Source organism: Salvia hispanica, chromosome 5, assembly GCF_029641045.1.
Source record: "Salvia hispanica isolate PSC_SH4W2 chromosome 5, Shi_PSC_v1, whole genome shotgun sequence".
Lineage (NCBI taxonomy): Eukaryota > Viridiplantae > Streptophyta > Magnoliopsida > Lamiales > Lamiaceae > Salvia > Salvia hispanica.
Genome location: NC_142696.1, coordinates 15,497,729 through 15,520,812, shown reverse-complemented (window position 1 = coordinate 15,520,812; position 23,084 = coordinate 15,497,729). Strand labels below are relative to the sequence as shown.

Here is a 23,084-nt window from a genome sequence, read left to right as displayed (position 1 = left end):
ATCAAAGGACTTGATGAACTACTCGAGCGGGGGAAATTTTACTAAGAATAAAGCAAGTGAAGCCAGGGAAACGCTGGGGAGATTGATTGAGGCAAAGAAGGCCTATGATAACCCGCGAAGCATATTGAGGAGAGGATCAGCTAATGCAGTGATGGATCAAGAAGACAAGAAGGTGGAAGATAGGATCGATAAACTGGAAAAGGCCTTGCTAAGTGCAATCGAGAAATGCAATCCGCATGCCCCAGTGGAAAATGAGAAATCCCTTGGTCAAGAGGAAAGGCAACTGCAACCATACTACAGCCAACCCTACGAAGGAGAGTGCCACGCTCAAGCAAGTTCGATGGGAAGTTGGAATCCCGATGGAAGTTGGAATCAAGGGAGACAGAGGGACGCTCCATGGAGGACTCACCCAAACTTCAGATGGACTGACCATGATCAAAGCCAGCCACCTCCCTTGCAGCTCACGAATTTTGCACACCCTCCGGAGAGGCAGTCCAATTGGCCAGGGAAGGGTCAAGAAGGACAATTGCAGCTGGGATACAGGAATCAGGATCAAGCTAATTGGGGAAACAAAAATCAAAACAACCCAGGAAACTCCTATGTGCCACCTCACCAAAGGAATAACCAAGGCAATTTTCAGAATTCCCAACAGAACCATCAAGGGAATCAAGGGTCGAGTAACCAATACAACAATCATCAAGGAAATTTTCGACAGAACCAAGGTCAAGGACAAAATTTTGGTCAATCCAACTTCAGACCACAACGGAGTTTGGATGACATGGTCCATGATTTGGTAAATTCACAGCAGTTCATGCAAGGTAACCTACATTCCAATAATGACATGGTGCACAAGTTACAAGATGCTCAGTCAGAGCAAAAAGCCGCCATGGACATGATGGCAAAACAACTTTCCCAGATCGCGGTATCTTTGAATGAGATGCGAGGGAATGAAGGTAAACTTCCTGCTACCGTCAAACCGCCAGATCGGGCAAATATTAGTCAAATTACTTTGAGATCTGGGCGGGGTTATGAAGGGCCAACGTTGGGAGCCGATGAGGAAGCGCCTATGCAAGCCAAAGAAGGGAAACAAAGTCAGAAACAGCATGAAGGAGGCGCTGAACCAAGGGAGATCATTGTTCGGAGAGACCCCTAGAAGGAAGATTTAGGGGGATCTCTACCTCGACCAAGGGACCCATTCTTCCTAGACCCCCAACCTGAGGAAGTAAGTAAGGAAGGAAACAAGGGAGTTGATGAAACCCAGGCTGGGACGTCCACAAATGCAGTAAAGTGAGCAAAACCATTTCCATATCGTGGGGAGGCGAAGAAGAAAAAGGATGATACAGAGGATCTCATGGAGATTTTCAGCAAGTTGGAAATCAACTTGCCATTCTTGCAAGCCTTGACAATGCCCACCTTCAGTAAGTTCATCAAGGAGTTTATTGCAGGGAAAACCAAACTAGATGGGAAGATTGTGATTTGAGAAACTGTGTCTGCTGTGATACAAAAAAGGATGCCCTCAAAATGCACGGACCCAGGTATGTTTACATTACCCATTTCTTTAGGGGATATCAAGGTTGAGCATGCCATGTGTGATCTAGGGGCGTCAATAAATGTTTTGCCTCTTTCAATCTATAAAAGGTTAACTGGGGTAAGAATGGTTGATATCAAAGTAGTAATCCAACTAGCAGATAGAATTTGCATTTGCCCTGAAGGAGTGTTGGAAAATATTATAGTCAGGGTGCATGAGTTTCTATATCCGTCTGATTTTTACGTGATCAAGATGAATGATAATGAGTCTGCTGAGTCCAGTGGGGTACTTTTGGGGAGGCCATTTTTGCGTACGGCTAAGACCATTATCGATGTGTTTGATGGAACAATTTTCTTGGACTATAATGGGGAAAAATACACCTTTAGCATAGATGAGGGGATGAAAAGACCTTTGGATGTTGAGAATATCTATGCTATTGATGTTATTAACCCTTTAGTCCAATAATATCTTGAGACAGAATTGATACAGGAACAGATTGATAACTCGGAGTTGAGCCATTCGATTGACAAAGAAGTTGTGGGATGGTGTGCAGCAGTGAACACAGAGGAATTGACAGATAAAGAGCTCATGGAGGCCATAATGGAATTCTGCAGGAACCCGGAATCAGCTAGGTCCAAGGGATCGGCTTATGTGGCCAGTTTGGAAAAATCCCCTGGGTTAGGGAAAGAGACTTCACCAGAAAATTCAGAAAAAAATCCCTTGCCCCAGGAGACAAATGGAACGAAAAAAGAGCTGAAAACACTCCCACCAGGCCTTAAGTACGCTTACTTGGAGAAGGACGAGACATTTCCAGTAATAGTCAACAGCAACTTGACCAAGGAACAGGAGAAGGAGTTGCTAGAGGTCATTAAAAGGAACAAGAAGGCAATAGGATGGACTCTCTCAGATTTGGTGGGAATAAGTCCAGATCTTTGCATGCACCACATCCGTCTGGAAGAAAGTGCAAAGGCTCATCGAGATGCACAACGGAAGCTGAACCCAAACATGCGAGAGGAAGTCTTGAAGGAGGTATTGAAGTTGCTTGCTCTAGGAATCATTTATTCCATTCCTGACAGTGAGTGGGTCAGTCCTGTCCATATGGTGCCAAAGAAGTCTGGGATACAAGTCGTCAAAAATGAGAAGAATGAATTGGTACCCACCAGATTAGTGACAGGGTGGAGGATGTGCATCGACTACAGGAAGTTGAATGAAGCCACAAAGAAGGATCATTTTCCTTTGCCTTTCATTGATCAGATGCTGGAAAGATTGGCAGGCAAACAGTATTTTTGTTTCCTTGACGGATACAGCGGATATTTCCAAATCTACGTTAATCCGGAGGATCAAGAGAAGACCACTTTTACGTGCCCTTTTGGTACATATGCATACCGAAGAATGCCGTTTGGATTGTGTAATGCAACGGGGACTTTGTGCGACCCCCAGAGGTGTTCAGTGTTGATTATTTCTTCAACAAGGGGTTGCTGCAGACTCAAGGCACCAAAACTCTCTTCTATTCTTTAGGAGACAAGGTGAAGGCGGAGCCGGAGGAAGCAGAAGAGGCCATACCAAGTGAAGAGATCGAGGAGCTGCGGAAGGAAGTCCAGGACATGAAAAAGGAGATGCAGATAATGCGGAAGGATATGATGAAGGAACTCGGTGGGATAAAGAACGAATTGATGGGGAATCGGGAGGCAGTGCAGACCCTGAGGGGAAATATTGCTGATTTGGCAGTGAAATGTGCCAAACAGAATGATAGGATGACGGAAGCGGTGGAGCTTTCAATGAAAACGTTAAAGTGGATGCAGCAGACGCTCCCCTTGGCCCAGTTGAGGACAACTCCTGGGTCCAGCAGTGAAGTCAGGCAGACCACCCATAGCAGTCCCTCCGTCAAGCTACCACAGCAGTCGCTTCAGATGATCTCCCCGACCATTCCCGTGCAAATTCCAGCCCCACCAAAATCAAAATCGATCGTGAGAAAGTCAGTACCGGAAATCCCAGAGCAGAAGGAAGAAGAGCTGGAGCAGCCAGCTAGGAAGAAGGTGAAAGTAACCCGCCCCGGAGTCCCACCCCAATCTGGCTCCCGAGGGAGCCAGCCCCAGAAATGATCGAACATCTCTTGACCAAGTAACTTTTATTTTTCGTTCGTTTCGTTTTTTTTTATTGTCCACCTGTTATATATGTGTTTAACATTTATTATATCTTCTCCCACTTAGCCCACTGCGTGGTCTAAGTGTGAGAAGTTCGTGTTTTCTGTTGTTTTATTTGTTTTTTTTATGTTTTTCTGTGTCTTTCTCCCACTTAGCCCATTGCTTGGCCTAACTGTGAGAAGTTTTATGATTTTAGTTTTGCATTGATCTCTCTGTTCCCCCCTTCACGACGATGGCTTAAGGACAAGCTTGAGTGAAGTGGGAGGGGGAGAGGAGTCAATGCATTACCCGTTTTACATGTTAAGAGTTTGTTAGTTTTAAGTTTTGTCACATGAGCCAGTGGATTTAATACGGCATGATTCCCTTAGTGAAAGTAATTGAAGATAGGAGGCATTTCAACTTAGAAGCTTTTTCCTTAAATGAGCCTAGTTAATTTGAATGAAGCAAGAATGACGGAGAATGCCTCTACTTACTTAGTTGTGAAGCCCTACTATATAGTGAGTTATAAACCTCAGATAACTTTGAGCTAACAAATGTTTAAGGGCCACCACTGAATGCTTAGGGAAGAAGAGCTATGAAGGAGAAAGAAAAAAAGGGGGAATTGGGTTATGAAGGCATAAGCTGGACGAAGTCCAGGAGAAAAAAATGGAGGAACAAGCTGGACAAAGTCCAGATAAAAAAAAAAGAGAGAGAAGAAAAGAAAAAAAAAGAGGAGGAATAAGCTGGACGAAGTCCAGAGGGGGGAATGGTCTAAAACGGGAATAATGATAGCCTGCGCCAGAAAGGAGATAACTCTCATAACCCAACGCTTCAGTGGTGTAGCATTAACTTAAGAGAGAATCGATCCTAACATCCCTGGTGAGGAATGAGTGATCGAGTGAACCTAACAATTGGGTAAGTAGAGAGCTATCTTGACAAACTGACAGATTGGCTAGGCAAAGGAAGGGAAAGGGCCTATTTGGAGGAGTGCAAACTATTGGAATGACCTTAATCTTGTGGGGACAGATGCCTAAAATTGAAACTAGCTCATGTATATATGTGTTTTGCGTGTTTGTGTGATTTTCTTATATTTCTTAGTTTTTCTTGAGTCTAGGTCTAGGAGTCGGTCAAGAGATAACCTCGCTTGAAATTTGCCTTATTCTTTTTCTTTTCTTGTCTTTATACTTGAGGACAAGTATGGTTTAAGTGTGAGCAGTTTGATAAGGCTAATTTCATGCATCGGTAATGCAAAAAAATGTTATAAATTGCTGGGTCTAACACGTTTCCTAAGCCAGGTGTGTGAAGAAAATCGCTAGATCAAGGAAGTAATGAAGGAGATGGTCTAGCGAGAGAAAAGGACGAAATGAGCAGGATTTACAAGGAAAAAATTGGCGTGACGGGGGAGTCTACAGCTGAGGGCAACAAAGTCATTATCAATACCTCGCTGGACCTACTAAAGCGCCTATAAATAGAGAGGAGCATGCAGCGTAATGGGATAGTTTTTCACTCTTCTTAGCTCATACATTTTACACACACTTGGGAAACATTCTGGGGGATAATCGTGATAGGGGGGGTACTTTCTAAAGATCTCGAGTTTGGTAACATCGTCCCAGTGAGGGCGAAGATACATTTGTTTTAATTTCAGCTGTTTTTGCTAGTTTCCACCGTCGAACTTCACTTTTAGGAGTCGATTTTGATGTTGATGATGTTTAACTGTTTATCGCTCATGGAATGAGTTTAGCTGTTTAATTTTGAAGTTACTTTTGCTTAGATCTCTCTACTGTTAGCGTAATTCTTAAATTGCTATGTCGATCTTTGTTTATTTCGTTATTGAGGTGTTTGATGTGGAATTGGGTGACAGATTTGTGGTTGATTGAGTGTTTGGAGCTTAAATTTGTAAATCTGACGTGATGGAGAATTTCTTCTGTTTGGAGTCCGTGTCGGACGCTTGGATCCGGAGTGGATTTAGCGTCTGAAGTTGGTTTTGGCGTGTGAAAGAAACAGTAGTGGATAGACTTGTTTTATTTCCTTTGTTTTCTATTTCCCTTCGTCTAGGTATGCAGATCTGTAAGTTCTTCGTTATTTATGCATAGATTTGATTCCAAGTTAGAAGCTCTGGATTTTTATTTGCTTATGTGTTTTTCTCAAGAAGTTTTATGCGAATTTGGTTGTAGAAGACGATGTCACTGTCAGTTAGTACTAGAGTTAGTTATTCTGCCACTTTCCAGTCGTACTCTGCTTTTCTTACATGTGGTCCCATCGTAGAATTATTTCCTAGGTCTAGCTGTTAGGTTAAGTTTCTTTCTAATATTCCCAAGTCAAGTTAATTTTAATTTTTCCTCAACCCAAGAAAATGCGTGGCAGCAGCCAACACCAAAAAAATACTCCCAAATCCTTGATTACGATTCTTACGCATCCTTCTCTGTGGGATCGATCCCTACTTCCCTATACTAGGTTTAGTAAAGTGGTTGAGGGTTTTTGAAGCGGGGAAGTACTTGTGTGTCCGACGACCGGGATTCCACGCAACCTACGAGTTCCTAGACCAAGTGATCTAGTGGACTTGCTGGATCTGGGGAACCTGCCTTATTTGAATAACGCAACACTGCACACACACCACACTTGTACTGTCACAACCAACAGGTAGCTTCAATGATATCTTTTAATTTAGGAATTAAATAATCCTTAAAATATTCTTTCATCGATATCTTATCGTTCGAGGTTTGCACGAACGATAAACGACGAATATACAACGACGATATGCTCGCCGGAGCGGCAAGTTCGCCGCCCAGCCACCGCCGGTCAACCCGCGCTGGAGACGCGGCGCTTCCTCTCTCCCCTTTCTCCCGGCGAAAAGACGCCGCAAAGATCTCCCCGTCGACGCCGCTTGAACGCAACAATGCTGCGTCGTCTGGCGACTTCCCATCATCGCACTGCCCTCGCTTGAACCAGCAGCAGCCGCGCTCAGCGGCGCTGCTCCGTTCTTGCGTCGCGTGGCTGGGTTCGACTAGGGTTAGGGCTTTTCTAGGGTTAGGGTTTCCGGTGGCTGACGTCTAGGGTTTAGGGTTTAGGGTTATTTGAAATGTGCCATTTGAAGACTTAGAAATGTGCAGTGCAGTGTGTGATATTTCTCAATCTAACAGGTCCAGAGGATTCAACTAGTTCACACAGGGGTCGTTGGATGCACTCTATTTCTTTAAAAACCTCAACCCACTAGACTACAACTAGCACATGGAAGTAAATGATCGATCCCACGAGGACGGATGTGTTACGAAACTGCATTTGGGATGTTTTGGGAAAAGGGGTTGGCTGCTGCCACGCAATTTGTGGGTCGAGCACATAAAACTACTGGGTCTGAGAGATTTAAAAACTACTTTAATCTACCTACTGGGTCTAAGAAATGAGAACGTACAGAACATGCATGACTTTGAGAAATGAAATATACGAAAGTCCTAAGACAACTAGAGTTAAACTAACTAGAATGACTTTCCTAATTTAGACAAACAAAGGTAAAGCAAATAGTGGGGACCAATTTCCTTAAACGACCAGGGTTTGGAAAAGCATGCAGAAAAGTAAAAGATAGGCAGAAAGTACTGATTCTAACTACCAACAAACCTCATCTTCTTCATGAACCAAACGAAAATATCAGAAAGAACAGAGCATTTAACACCATAAAAACAGAGCAAACTTCAGATCTAAACTTAAAACGAGAAATTAAAGTCGAAACTAACAGATCTACGCTACTGGACCTAGAGAATGCAGAAACAGAAAGTAAATAGCCATAATCATGCAAAACATAAACAGCAAACACCAGATCTACGAAACTCTAACTCAAATGCACCACGATTTAACAAATCCAAACACCTCCATACGTAAATCCACAATCTCCAACAACAAACCAACAGATCTCAGCTCCAAACATCCAACAATCAACAAAAACGAAAGCGAAAAGTACTAAATAAACATCAACTCAGCGAGATCCAACAAAAACCAACATAAACTTCCATAATAACGAGAAATAGGTTCGAATCCAGCAGATCAAAGTCAGAAACTAGAGTTACGAAACTTAAAAACCGACAAGTACTTGAAACAAAAGCAAACTAAACAAACCAAGATAAATATTGTTTCTTCGCCTTCACAAGGCGGTGTTACACGACAGCAATATGATGAGAACCACGACGGCGGCCAGAAATCACCCCATCTCCAAGTGCGCAGCAAGTGAAACGAGTTTGAAGCGTGAAAAAACAGGGAGCTAAGAGAGTATGATGTGTTGAAGTTGATAAAAAATATCCTCTTTCTTCCTTATGGTTGAGCTCTTTATATAAGTGGGGTTCTGATCCCTAGGGCATCTTTTTTGTGATTTGACGCTTGTGCCCTTGAATAAGACGCTCTAAAATATCTGCGCTCTGCTTCTTGCTGCTCCTGTCGCCAACTTCTTATTCTCCCAGGTCCGGACGACGACATCTGAATTTCACCTCAATCTCCTCTCTTTTGCATCTGCCAGGTTAGATAACAACAACTCCTAGGTCCGGCAGATTTATTACGCACCTGAACTCAGAAACACAGATTAGTGCCCCAAATGCACAGAATTTTAACCCAAAACCAATGCATGAAACGAGCCTTATCAGTTATAATTGTATAATGTACATACCGTCTTTGAATAATGTACATTACAATGGGTTTAATGTGTGACAGAAGTTAAATTCATTCCCCAAAGGGTTTAGCAATCCATGGAGCTAGAGTATAGTACCGACTCACTAACAAAACCTTGACTACGGGAAGGGAGTTAGAGTCATTCCCATAGGGTTTAACAATCAATAGGGCCAGGGCATATTACTAACCCATATATCAAAATTCATTTTTGAATTATGTACGTGTTTTAGGGAATAATGTTTAGGCTAAGTAAAACTAATTAATGTACACCAAGTGACCTTTAATGTACATGTGTAATACTAAATGATGTACCTATGTAAGTTTAATGTTTGGCGAACGTTGAATCCATACCCTTTAGGTTCAGCAATCCATGGGGCTAGGTTGTAGTACCCACTCACAAACGGAACCATCACAAAGGGCAGAGTGTTTGAATCATTACTCTTAGGTTTAGGAACCCACAGGACTAGGTTATAGCATCACCACATGAATTAAATATCATTTTTTAATGCGTTTAAGATTTGGTAAATAGTATCTAATAATGTGCACGGATCAGTGAATAATATATAGATTGAAGAGAATAATGTTGAAAGGAACTTGAATTCATACCCTTTGGGTTTAGCAATCCATGGGGCTAGGTTGTAGTACTCACTTACATTATTTCATGTATTGTCTACATTATTATATTAACACATGATATTATTACTCTACTTTACTGATTACTAAAGGTTTACATTACTTTGAAGTATATTCACATTATCAAAATATTAGGGCACCAACATATGTATATGTATGTTCAATAATAATGTATATGTTTTACATAAAGTAATGTAATGTTGGGATCCTCTCTGTCCACATTATTTGATAGATAAATGTTAAGTACACTATTTAGATGTGAATGTACATCACAACTCTTTTACATCTCCAAAATCTAAGTTTAACCGTTTCAAAAACATTCATTATTTTCTGTTTCCATCATATTACAAAAAAAAAAAAAAAAATCTAATACAAGCGGACTCCTCACTGTCATCAAATTCGACCCGAGACCTCTTTGTACCTATTCATAAACATATACATTGATTTGTCAAAATGTTACATTACTGGTTAATACGGATTTCATTACTACAAATAACAAATAACACTAATGTAACACATCAAAATAATGTTGATCAAACAATGTCTAAAGGCCTAATGTATGCATATTTACTGTAACCTTATGAAGCCGGTAATTTAAGTAAAAAAGTGTATTAATATAACACACCCTTATATAACACACAATAATGTAGCACATCCGTATCAAATAATGTAAAATGTTTGAGTAAATTAAATAATGTACCAAAAAAATGAAAAAATGTAACAGATCATACTATAACACAAAATAATGTAGCACATCAGTATGAAGTAATGTAAATATTGGGTTAAATAATGTGCATATGACTTTTGAAAGAAGATACAGAGGACCATATAGAGCAGAAACTGTAACACAATAATGTAGCACATCTGTATCGAAAAATGTAAAATTTTGAGTAAATAATGTACAGTAAAAATGAAAAAATGTAACAAATCATACATTCATACTATAATGTAGCACATCAATATGAAGTAATGTAAATATTAGGTAAAATAATGTGCATATGCCTTTTAAAAGAAGATACAGAGGACCATATAGAGCAGAAACTGTAACTCAAAAAATTTAAAAATTGGATCCCAATAACAACCCATTTAAATTAAAGAGTGAACTACATAATTAATCTCTGATCTTGTCATAAAATACACCAATGGTCCCTAAAAATTTTTATAGCATTTTTGGTACCTGTCGGTCTTTTATACCCTTCTGCATTTGAAAAATCTCCTAAATGCCATCGAGTGCATTTTCGTATCTGAAAATTACAATTTTGGTACCTCTTCAATCATGCAATTATTTTGAACATACATAAAAGCACCTTTTACGACAAAAATAATTTTCTTTTGAATTAATTCACTTGAATTTTTTAAATAATTACTTCAATAATGTACAGATCACTTTAATATTTTTAGTAAAAAAATGTTACTTACAAGAGTTCGCTTTAATTTATATTAGATATAATTCACTTAAATTTTAATAATTATATTTAAAAAATATTCTTCACTATACTATATTTTAATTAACGAAATTAAATATCTATTTTTCACTTAAGTATAGTAACATTTAAATATTTAAGTAACATTTTTTAAATAAAAAATTACTATAGTTCACTATAATATTTTTTCTTCTCAAATTTTAAAAAAAAATAGTAAAATTTTTGAGTAAAAATAAATCCCACAAAGAATTTTCTATAATTCACTTTAATATTTATATTTAAAAATATTACTATTAAATATAATATTTTCTTCGCAAATATATATATTAATTCGTATAAAAAATATTTTAAATTTTAAAAATAAATAAAGCATAATTAAAACATATGGTTTCTTATTTAAAATTTTGAAATCATAAAGCATCAAACATTATTTAAATGAAAGTATAATTGAGTTTATAAAAGAAAATGGTGATGAAAGAAAAAATTAAAAAAATTAAAAGGGGAATAGAAAGGTCTAAAATGCCCCAGAACTTAAAATATTCACACTAGTGGTGCCTAGGGTTACTTTATACCAAAAATTATATAAAAAAATTTTAGGAACCATTGGTGCATTTTTTGACAAGATCAAGGACTATTAGTGTAGTTAACTCTAAATTAAAATCAGAATAATGTAGTAATAAAATATTTCACAGAAACACATAACTATGCACAAGAAATGACCAGCAGCGTTGACAAAAATTGGATCCCAATAAGAAAATGTATAAACGGCTTGAAACAAATAGATAATATATCAATTTCATCAAATAGTAAATCAATTAATCCGGCAGCTTTGAATATGAATTTACACTAATTGCATGCATCAATTTCATGAACTAGAAGATTACATTATTAATCATTACTTCGGCGGACGGAGCCGGTGACTTTTGATGGACAATTACCTTACTTCGGCGGACGAAGCTCTCTTTTTGGCGATGATCGGTGATTTTTAACGGAAGATTGCAATACTTCAGCGGATGGAGCCCTCGATTTGGAGATGACCGATGATTTGACCACGTTTTTACGGCGACGGACGAAGGCGGCAGTTACTTCTCGACGCCAATTTGGGGCGACTAGGGTTTTTTGTGGAGAGAAGAATTGAGGGACGTGGTTGATGGGAGAGAGCAGAATGATGGAGTGAGAAGGGCATGTCAATTAGTTCCCAAAAATCCCTTAATTATTGGATCTGCAGTTTTTAAACGCGTGATATAAATGCTTTGTTTACATTTCTACCCTTATAATGTACAAATTCCATCTAATAACGTAACGCGAAACATGATCTCTCCTCAGCATCTAGTCCGTCCAAATCCTAATCTATTTTTAATTCTTTATTGTATTCGATGTCAAGAGTTTTATCCCCTCTTCTATCAACTATTTATTCCAGATCAACATTATGTTATAGTAGTATATTCTAATATCTGAAATATTATTGTTGATGTCAATAATTCTACAAATTATATAAAAACTAAAGGTCAATCAATTCCTTTTCTCTATAGCTATAAAGAAATAATTAAAAATAAATCAATATTTGATTTTTAAAAAATGAAATATTAACCACATTTGTTTTCTATATATTGGAAATATGAGATGGTGTACTTGGTGGGGCAGAGATATAAACTAGAGGCTGGGATTGTGTATTTGTGTATAGACAACACTAGCCTCAAAGATAACAACCCCATCCATCCCCCTATCAAACCAAACAAACACCACCTCTCATCCTCCCATGGCTGCCGCGCCACTCCTCTCTCTCTCCTCCCTCCTCTCCATCTCCAGAATTTCACCCTACAGACCCCGTGACATCCTTCCCTCCACCGCCCGCTCAACTCCGTTGAGGCTCCGAGCAGAGGGCCCCAAAAACATCGACATCCTCGGAGACTTCGGAGCACGGGACCCTTTCCCCGCCGAGATCGAGAGCAATTTCGCCGACAAAGTTCAGGGAAACGTCAGCACCGAGCACAAGATTTTGATACCCAATGCTTCCGCCCTCTCCCTCGCGCAGATGCAGTGCGCTGCCATCGCCGACATCCACCACGCCTTGTCCCTCGACGATGCCAAAAAGCTGCTCTTCAAGGTCTCACTCTCTCTCTTTCTTAACCTTATGAGGATTATATAAAGAAATTACTCTTTTCTGAAATTAAGGTAGTTGGATGGAAACTGCTTGATGAGGAAGATGGTTTGAAGCTTGAAGGGGTGTGGAAAGTTAGAGATGAAAAGTGTGGGGAAGAACTCATCAATCGGATCAATAGCAAAGTCGAATCCACAGGGCATCTACCTCAACTTCATTTTGAGGCGCCAAATCTAGTTAGAGCTCGCCTTTGGACTCCCTCACTTGGTATCATCTTATTCTTATTTTATCTTTCTTTTACTTTACATTATTTACTAAATCTTGTGAACTAAAAGAAATGACTCTACTGTTAAAAAATGATTGTGTGGTCACACTATTAAAAATGAGAAAAGTGAAAGTAGCAAATTTTTAGAGACAAATGAAAATATAAATATGGACAACTTTGATATATTGATTTTATAATAGAATGCGAGTATAATGGGTTAATTGAGAGGTCTATTTACTTAGAATGAAAAAAATGTAAATTGAATCTAGAACATCCCGAAATGGCAAAATGAGACGTTACTTAACAGACGGAATATGGCAAGTGGAGTATCTAACTATTGTTTGTCTGGTTTATGCAGGTGGGCTCAGTTTTAATGACTTCATCGTTGCTGCTAAAATAGACGAGATTAAGGTATCAGATCTTCAGCCGAGGCTCAGAGTGTGGGCTTAAAAAGTTCTCAAATGCTAAATTTTCATAGATTTGTATTGTTTCTTACGCTTTTATAATTATTACATACTAAAATCTTGACAATTATAGTACTACTATAGTAAACAGTAACAATACATGCCAAAATACAAAGCAATATCCAATCGTTACAATTTTCAAAACTGCAAACAATTTAAATAAAGTCAATCAAGAGGGAGACAGACTTCGACGCTGGTGGTCTTCACCATACCGCAAACAGGGCAGCACTTGGCGGCAGCATCACAGCGTTTGCAGACGCAGACGTGGCGGCACGGCCACACCATCATGTTCGCCAGCTCCCTCTCGCACACCTTGCAGTCGAGCCTGACAGGCCCCACGCGGTCAGGGTCCTCGAACGACGACTCCCCCTCCTCCTCCACCGCCTCAGCATAGTGGCCCGCCGCGTTGGCCTCCTGCAGGCCCTCGCTGAGCGACATCACCGCGTGCTCCAAGTACCTCACCCTCGCCAGCAGCCGCTCCGCCTCCCCCTTGTACATCGCTGCCAGCCTCTCTAACTCCTCGTTGCGCTCCGCCTGCGCCTTCACCCGCTTTGCCACTGTCTCCTCCACCATCCCCACCACTGACTGCCGCAGTTTCTCATTCTGTCAGAAACAAAATTCATTAATTAGTTACACTAACTGAACTAATAGTAACATGTTTGGTAGCACAGATAATTCATCTATCTGTCCTACCAAACATGCGTTTAGTGCTTAAAAAGTTCGTCATGTGATTACATGGTAAGTTATAATTTGATTTATTTGGTCGCTCTGGTCCATAATGTTGTCGTTGTCGTCAACATCGTCGTTGGCGGTCAACAGGGCCATGTACGACAATGGCGCGGCGGCGGCAGCGTTGTTGAGTAATTTGTGAACATGAGAGCGGCGGCGATCGACGGGAGTACTGGTGGAAGCGAAGTGAGGATTGAAGGTCTCAACTTCTCTCACCTTCCTTTTTCCTAGCCTCTTCGCGGCTGCAGCGTTGCTGGGAAACATCGTGTATTGAACGATGTTTGAAGCCGGGAAGAAAAAGTGAGAAATGGGAAGAAGAGAAACCAACCTGTGGAAGGGAGGGAGAGTGGTGGAGGGGATCAACGAAGGAGGATTATTATAAAGAGAGGGAAACGGTGGAGGCGATCCATCCCAACTATTCATTACCAACAGACGCCTACTTCCATGAAATATGCTTCCATCAAAAACAACAATTTAACGGACTTGAAAAATAACTGACCAATTTGGTTTTAGTTTCTTTACAATAATCTTTTTTAAATATTTAAAAAGTAATTAATTCACTTCTAATTATGTTTAGAGAAAAAATAAATGTACATAAATTGTATATGATATCCTTAAAATTTACAAATTTAATTAAACTTATTTAAAAGTTAGTTTTGTTATTTATTGTATTTATTGGTTTTAGTTTCTTTATCATAATATTTTTTAAATATTTTAAAAGTAACTAATTCACTTCTAATTATGTTTACAGAAAAAATAAACGTATATAAATTATACACGTACATGATATTCTTAAAATTTTTAAATTTAATTGAATTTAATCAAAAGTTAGTTTTGTTATTTATTGTATTATATGTAGCAATTAGAAAGAAGCGATATTAGAAATTTATGTGAAATCGTAACATGATTTCGAGCTTGATTCGAATTAGGTATACAATATTTAGTGAAAAAATATTTTTTTTTCTTAAATTTACAAATATTTAAGTTAAAATTTCAATTATTTTTTGAAGTGTTGCAAACTGATTAGTAGTATGGAATTTATTTTAAATCAATTACTGTTTATAAATCGATTTTCAATGTAAAATGTTAAAAAAATTTGATTATGCACGTTTATCACTACCCGTATGTTTAATACTCCTTTTGTCCTATTAAAAATGAAATGTTTTCCTTTTTGGATTGTCCTATTAAAAATGAAACATTTCCTAAAATAAAAATAACACTACTACTTTTTCATCTCTCTTACATTATTATCTCCTCATCAACTCACAAAACAACACCACATAAAATTTCATGCCAAAAAGCAAATGTTTCATTTCTAATAGGATGGAGGGATAAGTGTTGATTAAAAATATCCTCTAATTTTGATGCATAACGCTTGCGTACTACAAACCAATGGAATAATTTTCCCGCCCTCAACTAAAATCAATATTTTCACTCTTGTAGTTAAGTCATTTGTAAAACAATTCAATTTGTGATTGGAGGTTAATTTTCTATTTCAGTCCGTTCGTGTCCGTCCATAACTTGAAATTTCAATTCATTTTACTACTCTCTCCGTTCCACTTTTAGGTGAATCATTTATTTTGGGATATCCCACTCTAAATGATACATTTTTAAAAATAGAAATATCTCTCTCTATTTTTTTCCTCCCTCTCTTACTCTCTTTGTCTCATTCAAGAGGTCTACATTCTTGAATGACACGGGATTTAAGATGAAATAGTTGAGTGTGATAAAGTAGAGTAGAAAATGTGATTGAATATTTTAGTGAGGAGAGAAGAAAGAGAGAGAAGAATATCTTGAGTGAGACAAACTCAAAAGAAAAGATGGACATCTTAAATGATATAGAAGAATATTTTATTCTCTCTACTTAACTCATAAAATATACTACATAAAATCTCATATTAAAATAAAAATGTTATACTTAGAATGGGACGGAGTGAGTATAAATAGTAAACAGACTTCGTATGGTATTAGTAATTCATTTTCTCAAATTTTATGATATATAAAAATAAAACTCGCAATCTAATAGTAGTATTCTATAAAGATTACCCCACTTTTGGAGGAAATAAAGTAAGATAAATATGTTTATAAATGTGTTGAGTATACCAAAAAAGAAATATCTCAGCGAACTGAAATGTTCCATATGATGCTAAGAGGATAATCTTTTGACATAACCTAAGACTGAAGTCCTTCCAGAACCTCGTAGCTCGACACTACTGTATGATTTTGTGCACCACAACTTTACAAAAACTAATTCTGTACTGCGTTGTAGTACATCATTGTACTGCAAAACTCATATTCATACACTCAACTACGTTTATCTCGTGTCACACACACGCATTGCATCGTAGCTCTCCTTTTCTCTAACATTTTTATCTCAAGTTATGGCAGCGGCTGTTGCCACTCCTTTAAAATTCACCTTTTCCAGTTCCCACGGCTCCACGCGCCACCTTCAATGGCGGAACAATCAGGTTGGTGCTCGCTTCTTTACTTCCATTGAATTTCTGATTCCTATTGTTAGTGCGGATTAGGTGTTTGAGTAAATGATGCATCAACTTTTTGAAAAACTAGCTTCTCTGTTGATTGCTGAATTGATTTCCTCATTGCAGCGAAGCATCAAGAGGCCTTATCGCGGTGTGATAACAGCGAAGGTCGAGCATAAGCCCCCGCCTTACTCACTTGTAAGATAATTGAACATTGCTATCGCATTTCTCAATTGGTTGTATGTATATCTGCTCAGGCTTGGTGTGTGTTAACTATAATACTATCTCTGATAATTTCAATGATGGGGCTTTGTTGAATTGAATGTGTAGGAAGCTCTAGAACCTCATATGAGCCGTGAAACATTTGAATATCATTGGGGGAAGCATCACAGGGCATATGTTGACAACCTTAACAAGCAAATTGTTGGGACTGAACTAGATACATTGCCCTTGGAGGAAATCATACTTGCCACTTATAACAAGGGTGATCTCCTTCCTCCCTTCAACAATGCTGCTCAGGTATATCGTATTCATCTTCAGTCAGCAATTGGAGTTGTCAAATGTCATCATCTTGTTCATTATTGCTAGGTGTGGAATCATGAGTTCTTCTGGGAGTCAATGAAACCCGGTGGTGGAGGTCAGCCATCTCAACAAGTTTTAGATTTGATAAAGAGAGATTTTGGCTCTTTTGAAGCTTTTGTCACTGAATTCAAGGCGGCTGCAGCAACGCAGTTCGGTTCTGGTTGGGCTTGGCTCGTGTGTAAGCATTTCTCCTCTTACATTGTCTTCAAACTGATAACGAGAGTTGATGGTTCTGGTTTCTACACGTCGCAGATAAAGCAAATAAACTCGACGTTGGAAATGCAGTGAATCCTGTTCCATCGGAGGAAGACAAGAAGCTAGTGGTGGTGAAGAGTCCAAATGCTATCAATCCTCTTGTCTATGATTACTCTGTTAGTAAACTTTATTCTCCAACTCGTCTCATCGCAGTCTTTCAATTGGTATATGTTTATTACAGCTGTGCTTATTTTTATACATATATGTTGTTTTCTTTTTCGTTTTGGCTATGGTGTTGCAGCCGCTGCTGACGATTGATGTTTGGGAGGTAAGCAAAATTGATAGCTAAGTAAACACTTCAAAATTATAAATGGAAGGCCCCAACTAATTTGCTTTCTTGTTGATTTTTTCAATTGTCTCTGTTCAGCATGCCTACTACCTTGATTTCCAGGTAAATCTTCCATCTGTTTAACCATGATACTCGTGTTTATGTGCTTTGTCTGTAGTGATAAAAAAGTGAATTTGTTACAGAACCGGCGGCCTGATTATATATCGACCTTCATGGAGAAACTGGTTTCTTGGGATGCCGTGAGTTTGAGGCTTGAAGCTGCTAAAGCTAGAGCTGCTGAGAGAGAAAGAGAGGAAGAGAGAGCGAGAAATGAATATGAAGGGGATGACAGCCAATCTGATCCGCAACCGGTAGAAATGTATGTGACTGATTCGGATGATTCTGAGGCTGATTGAGTTCAATCCCTATTTCCCACATGCTGTTATCAAAGTTTTGATATAATGGCGGAATCTTAGAAATAGCCAGAATGCGTAGAGCTGTCTGTCCAACAAAACTATAATTTGTTAAATATAAATTTCTGGCATCACTATCTTTATGGATTTTCTCAGTGATCCCAAATAAAATAAAAAACTGAGATGAACGACAATCACAACAAAATAAGGATTGTTGCAATAATACTGTTTGCAACAAATTCAGCTTCCTTGAGTTTCCCTTGAACTTCAAACTCATTTCTCAACTCTTCAAGGCAGCTGAATCCCTTTCTCAAGCAATTCATAGTATAGGCTAAATAAATGCCTCCGTTAGCACAATGATGATTGAATCTGTAAACGTGATGGTTTGGGCTCATCTTGCATGCGTTCCACAAGTAGACTCGAGTATCATTTGCACCACTGGCTAGCATGCTCCCTGCGGCCGACCATTTCAAACCAGAGACTTCACCCTTGTGCACTTTCACATGGCACACTTGACTGTTCCTCACTCTCACTGTCACAACAATTTTTAAGGATAACTGAGTCTTGAGACTATATTAAGGATGAATAAAGAAGCAACCTCATTTACCATCATGGTTGATGATAGCTCCACTAGAGCTTCCACAAGTTAGTGTGTGACCATTCCACGCTATCCCACACGTCCACGCTGCCCCTCTAACAACCTCACCTACGTAAAAAGACATAACAAGAACTGAAAACCAACGTCGTTAACAGATAAATAGTGCGCAATCAGCTTGTTCATCGGGCCACTTACTAGATGGAGCGACTCAGCATCATAGAGATGAATTTTAGAGCAACTATACCCCGCTGCTACAACTTCTCCATTTTCAGACCAGTTTACACTACCAAGATAGTCGGCTCGCTCGCTTCTGATACTAATTCAACTTTATAAGTATTTGCATTCCACAAGTATAATTTTCTGTCAAGAGAGCAGCAGCTAGCAGGTTTGTCTTCCCCCAATCAATAACATTGAGATAATAGTCGTGACTGATTCTTGGCTTGGCGCATCCAAGATACGAGCTTCCCCCTGGCACGACAAGCTAGTTATCATCAAAGGAAGACGAGCAAGATCTTGGAAACACAACTATTTCAGTGAGTCTGAAGAAGCAAACGTAAGGTAGTTAAAGGAAAAACTCTTCACTAATAAGGGTATGTTTGAAAAATTCAGAAATATTAATAAATGATTATGAGCTATTAGAATCAACAATTCAATACTCCCTCCGTTTTTTAAAAATAGCAACTCTTTTCATTTTAGTCCGTTCTTTAAAAATAGCAACTTTCAAACTTTCTATTTTAGGAAATCTTTACACTCCTATACATCAATTTATTTACCATTTATACCACTATAATTAACAACTTAAAGTGGATCCCATGATCCACTAACATTAATTCCATTACTTTTTTCTCTCCCTCTCTCTTACTTTACCAATTTTTCTACACCCTCTCTTACTTTACCAAATTGTGCATTAAAACCCGTGTCGTTTCAAACCTCCCTATTTTTAAAAAACGGAGGGATTATATAGCAGTCTACGGAACCATACAGCACATCAGACAATATAGCACAGCACCCAAATAATTGCAAACAATCAAGTACAAGGTTTCTGTGAAGTATAACCTATTTTCTAGGAAAAATATGGAACTCAATGTAATCCACTGGAATGTTGGCATCTTTCACTGCTTCCATCTTCACCTATACTTTGCTGAAGGCACAATACATACAGTAGAAAGCTGCAAGTAGTGCAACAGCCACATTTTGCAGATGTAAACACTTTAAACTCTGTGCCTAATGTTACAAACACTAAAAATGGAACAAAGAAAGGAAAGTTACCAGAATTTGTTTTTTTAAGTTTTGATCACCACAAACCCAATTTCATCATTGAGCTAACAAACCGTTACGAAATAAGTGCTCACAATAATCCATCTATTATACCACCATTGCAAGGTCAGGAATTGCACGATTGTGATTGCGTAAATCCAAGGACGCTATAATCAGAAGCCATGCATCTGTAAAACATAAATTCAAATAAGAATTGAATGGTTGAAAAAGCATGACCGAATGACAATTGACAGAAACCACATTATTTATAAGATAATCAGAAGTAACAAAATTAATGTTTATTCAATCCAAGTCAGGCAGAATTTCTTCTCTGTGAATAAATTAAGATGCAAATTTGAAGAAACTACAAAAGCATCACACCTTCCTTCAAGATCAGATCTAGCTTCCGAAACAGAGCAAAATGCTGAAAAAGCTACCAAAAAATCAACAAAAAACAGAAATAAAGGAATACATATAAATAGTAAAGAGCAGCAGCATCTTAAGCCAGCAATGAAGTTTTAAATCCTGACATTAATCAGAACAGTAAAGAGCATCGCGTTGCAAGCTTGAAACCTTTAATGCAAAAATGGAAACCATGAGGGAGTAAGAGAGTAGTTACTTACTGTAAGTGATGCAAGAGCTTAAGCTAGAGAGAGAGAGAGAGAGAGAGAGATTTGTGTTCGTCCCTTTCTGTTGATCCCAAATAAAAAACTGAGATGAACGACAATCACATACAAAATAAAGATTGTTGTTTCGATTCAGAGTGTTGCTAGCATGCAATAATTCTCTTTGCAACAAATTCAGCTTCCTTCAGCTTCCCTTGAGCTTCAAACTCATTTCTCAACTCTTCAAGGCAGCTCACAGGTAGCTGAAACCCTTTCTCAAGCAATTCATAGTAAAGGCTAAATGCCTCCGTTAGCTGTCCAGCTTCACAAACTCCAGTCACCACTGCAGCGCACACCTCCACGTCTACATTCTGGTCATTTTTCAGGCTAAACCCCAGCAGCTTCGATGCCTCCAAAAACTGATTATCCTTGCAGAGGAAGGATATCACATGTCCTATGTTCACAACAAACCCCTTTTCATACACACTCTTCACAAGCTCAAATGCCCGCTCCTTCCTCCTAGTCTTGAACAGCAAATATAATGCATCGGTCGATAGATTGATATTCGGTCTAATCTCATTGTTCAACATCAGCATCAACAAGTCTGCAGATTCACTAGCACGTCCCTTTTCATTGAGCTCCATAAGAATACGATGGAACGCAGACGTCCTTGGGAGATGAGAGCTTCTCACCATCCTCTCCAAAGTGTCTAGTGCAAGCGTTACCTCACCTTCTCTCAACAAACCATCAATCAGTGACTCGTAAATCTTCATACTAGGCACCAAGTCTCTTCTAAGCATCAAGATTAGGAGCTTGTGCCCATCCTCAAATGCCCCCTCTCGACACTGACCCAAGATTAAGGTTTCAAAAGCAAGAGGATCCGGCTTCCCTCGTCTCATGAGCTGCCTAAACACTCTCTCAGCTTTTTTAGTCTTTCCATTTGCACACAAATGCTTAAACACCGGATTGTATGACGCAGTAAGAGGTGTGCTGCTCTTATCACGCAACAAAATCTCCTGCTCGTATACCTCATCAAGTAACTCCTCCGCCTTGTCAAAACTCCTCTTGTTGCACAAGGCGCGAATGAGGATGCTATAGGTAGCTGAATCCTGCTCGACCTTCATCTCCTTCATCTTCTCAAAAACATTGAATGCCTCGTCCAAACTCCCCCTATCACAATGTGCACTCAAAATCGTGTTAAAAGTACACGAATCTGGAACAAATCTTACACCATCCTCATCCCCTAAAACCTCTTTCACCATATCCAACCTCTGAGCCTCACAAAGCCCTTTAATGATAGTGTTGTAAGTGATGTGGTTAGGCTTAATTCCTTTACCAACCATCTCCTTCAACACATCCAATGCCTCCTCAATCTCTCCCTTCCCACAATATCCTCTTATCAAAGTTGTGTAACTAACCACATTTGGCCTCAAATTCTCACATTTTTTATGCATACCATTCATCACATTACGCGCAATATCAACCTTCCCAGCCCTACACAATCCATCAACTATCGTGTTGTACGTCACCAAATCCGGCTCACACGCAAATGTATCCATTTCCCTGAAAAATCTAAACGCTTCATCAACCATAGAGTTCTTGCAAAAGCCCCGAATCAAGACGTTAAAGGTGTACGAATCGGGCTTCACCCCGAACGTCTTAAGCATTTCATGATACAGTTGGAAGACCTTCCCAACCCGCCCCCTTTTCAGCAGGATCAAGAACAAGCTATTGAATGTGACAATCGAGGGCGAAATGGCCATTGACTTCATGGCCTCAAATACCTTGACGGATTCCTGAAGAAGGCCAGCATCGGCGTAGCTCCGAATCAAGCTGTTGAAGAACTTGTCGGTGAGAGGGACGGAGTTGCCGGACTTTTTGGGTATGGATAGGAGGAAGTTTCGGGCCGGGTTGAGGTGGCGCGCCCGGCCGAGGATTTCGAGCATCATGAAGTAGGAATGTGAGTTGTGAGTGAAGCCCGAGTGGTGGGCCCAATTGAAGAAACGGAGGGCTTTGGATGGGGTTTTGATGCGGCGGAGGGTTTGGAAGAAGGTGGTCTGAGAGAGAGGGGTGAGGAGCGAGAGACGGGCTTGGAGCTGGGCGGACCAGGGGCTGGTGTTGATGAGGGCGGAAATGGTTCGGGCTTTGTTGCTTTTGAGGGGATTTGCATTGTGAGTGGATGTGAGTGGCGGGTTTTGAAAAAGATGTTTGAGAGTGGGAGGGAAGACTGAGGTGGAAAAAGGAACCTTGAATTGTCGAAATTGAGTTGTTGGGTATGCTTTTAGTTTCGTGCGGTTGAGAGCAATGACGGATCCACCCAGAATCGTCCGTCGACCCATGCTGCTCCAGCTCCGACGCCGCGCTATGGCTGAAGATGACAAGGAGAAGAGAGCGCAGCGCTCTTCTGTTAAACCTATGCTTCTTTTTTTAATTTCTTTTCTCAAATTTTTAACTTAATGAATAAGTATACTTTAATACAGTCTAAGTTAATTGAAAATTATACAGAATATTATTAAGAAATTGGTAATAAATACGACCCATTAATTTAAATTTTATTTTGAATTTTAATTTTAGGTTTTAGGGGACCTTATCTTTTGTATATTTTACAATTAAAATTAAAAAAATTACTCTTCCTCAAGGAACCATTGTGCATGCTCTTATTTTTACGATATAATTAAGAGCACCCACACGCTATGCAAAAAGAGGGGT

At 39.1% G+C, this 23,084-nt stretch overlaps 4 protein-coding genes across 11 annotated transcripts; 2 read left to right on the top strand and 2 right to left on the bottom strand.

Annotated features, from left to right (window-relative positions):
- Positions 1-12,018: 12,018 nt before the first annotated feature.
- LOC125187077 (Transcriptional coactivator/pterin dehydratase) lies at positions 12,019-13,255 on the top strand. The gene is made up of 3 exons (XM_048083587.2): positions 12,019-12,465; positions 12,534-12,726; positions 13,083-13,255. Exons 1-3 carry the CDS (start codon positions 12,118-12,120, stop codon positions 13,172-13,174), a joined length of 633 nt encoding a protein of 210 aa, XP_047939544.1. The 5' UTR covers positions 12,019-12,117; the 3' UTR covers positions 13,175-13,255.
- On the bottom strand, positions 13,051-14,321 carry LOC125187076 (uncharacterized). Its single transcript, XM_048083585.2, has 2 exons — positions 13,924-14,321; positions 13,051-13,791 (listed from the first exon to the last, which is right to left on the bottom strand). The coding sequence occupies exons 1-2, from the start codon at positions 14,179-14,181 to the stop codon at positions 13,354-13,356; spliced, it is 696 nt and encodes a 231-aa protein (XP_047939542.1). The 5' UTR covers positions 14,182-14,321; the 3' UTR covers positions 13,051-13,353.
- Positions 14,322-16,102: 1,781 nt separating this feature from the next.
- On the top strand, positions 16,103-18,058 carry FSD2 (Fe superoxide dismutase 2). The gene is made up of 8 exons (XM_048087741.2): positions 16,103-16,385; positions 16,524-16,595; positions 16,728-16,916; positions 16,986-17,157; positions 17,232-17,350; positions 17,476-17,502; positions 17,602-17,625; positions 17,706-18,058. Exons 1-8 carry the CDS (start codon positions 16,299-16,301, stop codon positions 17,916-17,918), a joined length of 903 nt encoding a protein of 300 aa, XP_047943698.1. The 5' UTR covers positions 16,103-16,298; the 3' UTR covers positions 17,919-18,058.
- LOC125190423 (Tetratricopeptide repeat (TPR)-like superfamily protein) lies at positions 18,001-22,807 on the bottom strand. 8 transcript variants are annotated; one of them, XM_048087737.2, is made up of 7 exons: positions 20,394-22,807; positions 20,152-20,203; positions 19,783-19,958; positions 19,570-19,682; positions 18,709-18,981; positions 18,523-18,621; positions 18,001-18,447 (listed from the first exon to the last, which is right to left on the bottom strand). In XM_048087737.2, exon 1 carries the CDS (start codon positions 22,712-22,714, stop codon positions 20,540-20,542), a length of 2,175 nt encoding a protein of 724 aa, XP_047943694.1. In that variant the 5' UTR covers positions 22,715-22,807; the 3' UTR covers positions 18,001-18,447; positions 18,523-18,621; positions 18,709-18,981; positions 19,570-19,682; positions 19,783-19,958; positions 20,152-20,203; positions 20,394-20,539. The 8 variants fall into 8 exon arrangements, with proteins under 8 accessions (XP_047943694.1, XP_047943695.1, XP_047943691.1 ...); XM_048087738.2 differs by having other exon boundaries at positions 20,152-20,194; XM_048087734.2 differs by having other exon boundaries at positions 20,152-22,807.
- Positions 22,808-23,084: the final 277 nt, after the last annotated feature.

Coding starts and splice junctions, on each gene's coding strand:
- FSD2 (XM_048087741.2), top strand. CDS start 16,299: ATGGCAGCGGCTGTTGCCACTCCTTTAAAATTCACCTTTTCCAGTTCC. Junction 16,386..16,523: donor TTCAATGGCGGAACAATCAG/GTTGGTGCTCGC, acceptor TCCTCATTGCAG/CGAAGCATCAAGAGGCCTTA. Junction 16,917..16,985: donor CCTTCAACAATGCTGCTCAG/GTATATCGTATT, acceptor CATTATTGCTAG/GTGTGGAATCATGAGTTCTT.
- LOC125190423 (XM_089058573.1), bottom strand. CDS start 22,714: ATGGGTCGACGGACGATTCTGGGTGGATCCGTCATTGCTCTCAACCGC.
- LOC125187076 (XM_048083585.2), bottom strand. CDS start 14,181: ATGTTTCCCAGCAACGCTGCAGCCGCGAAGAGGCTAGGAAAAAGGAAG. Junction 13,792..13,923: donor ATCAAATTATAACTTACCAT/GTAATCACATGA, acceptor TGTTTCTGACAG/AATGAGAAACTGCGGCAGTC.
- LOC125187077 (XM_048083587.2), top strand. CDS start 12,118: ATGGCTGCCGCGCCACTCCTCTCTCTCTCCTCCCTCCTCTCCATCTCC. Junction 12,466..12,533: donor CCAAAAAGCTGCTCTTCAAG/GTCTCACTCTCT, acceptor TCTGAAATTAAG/GTAGTTGGATGGAAACTGCT. Junction 12,727..13,082: donor CCTTTGGACTCCCTCACTTG/GTATCATCTTAT, acceptor TGGTTTATGCAG/GTGGGCTCAGTTTTAATGAC.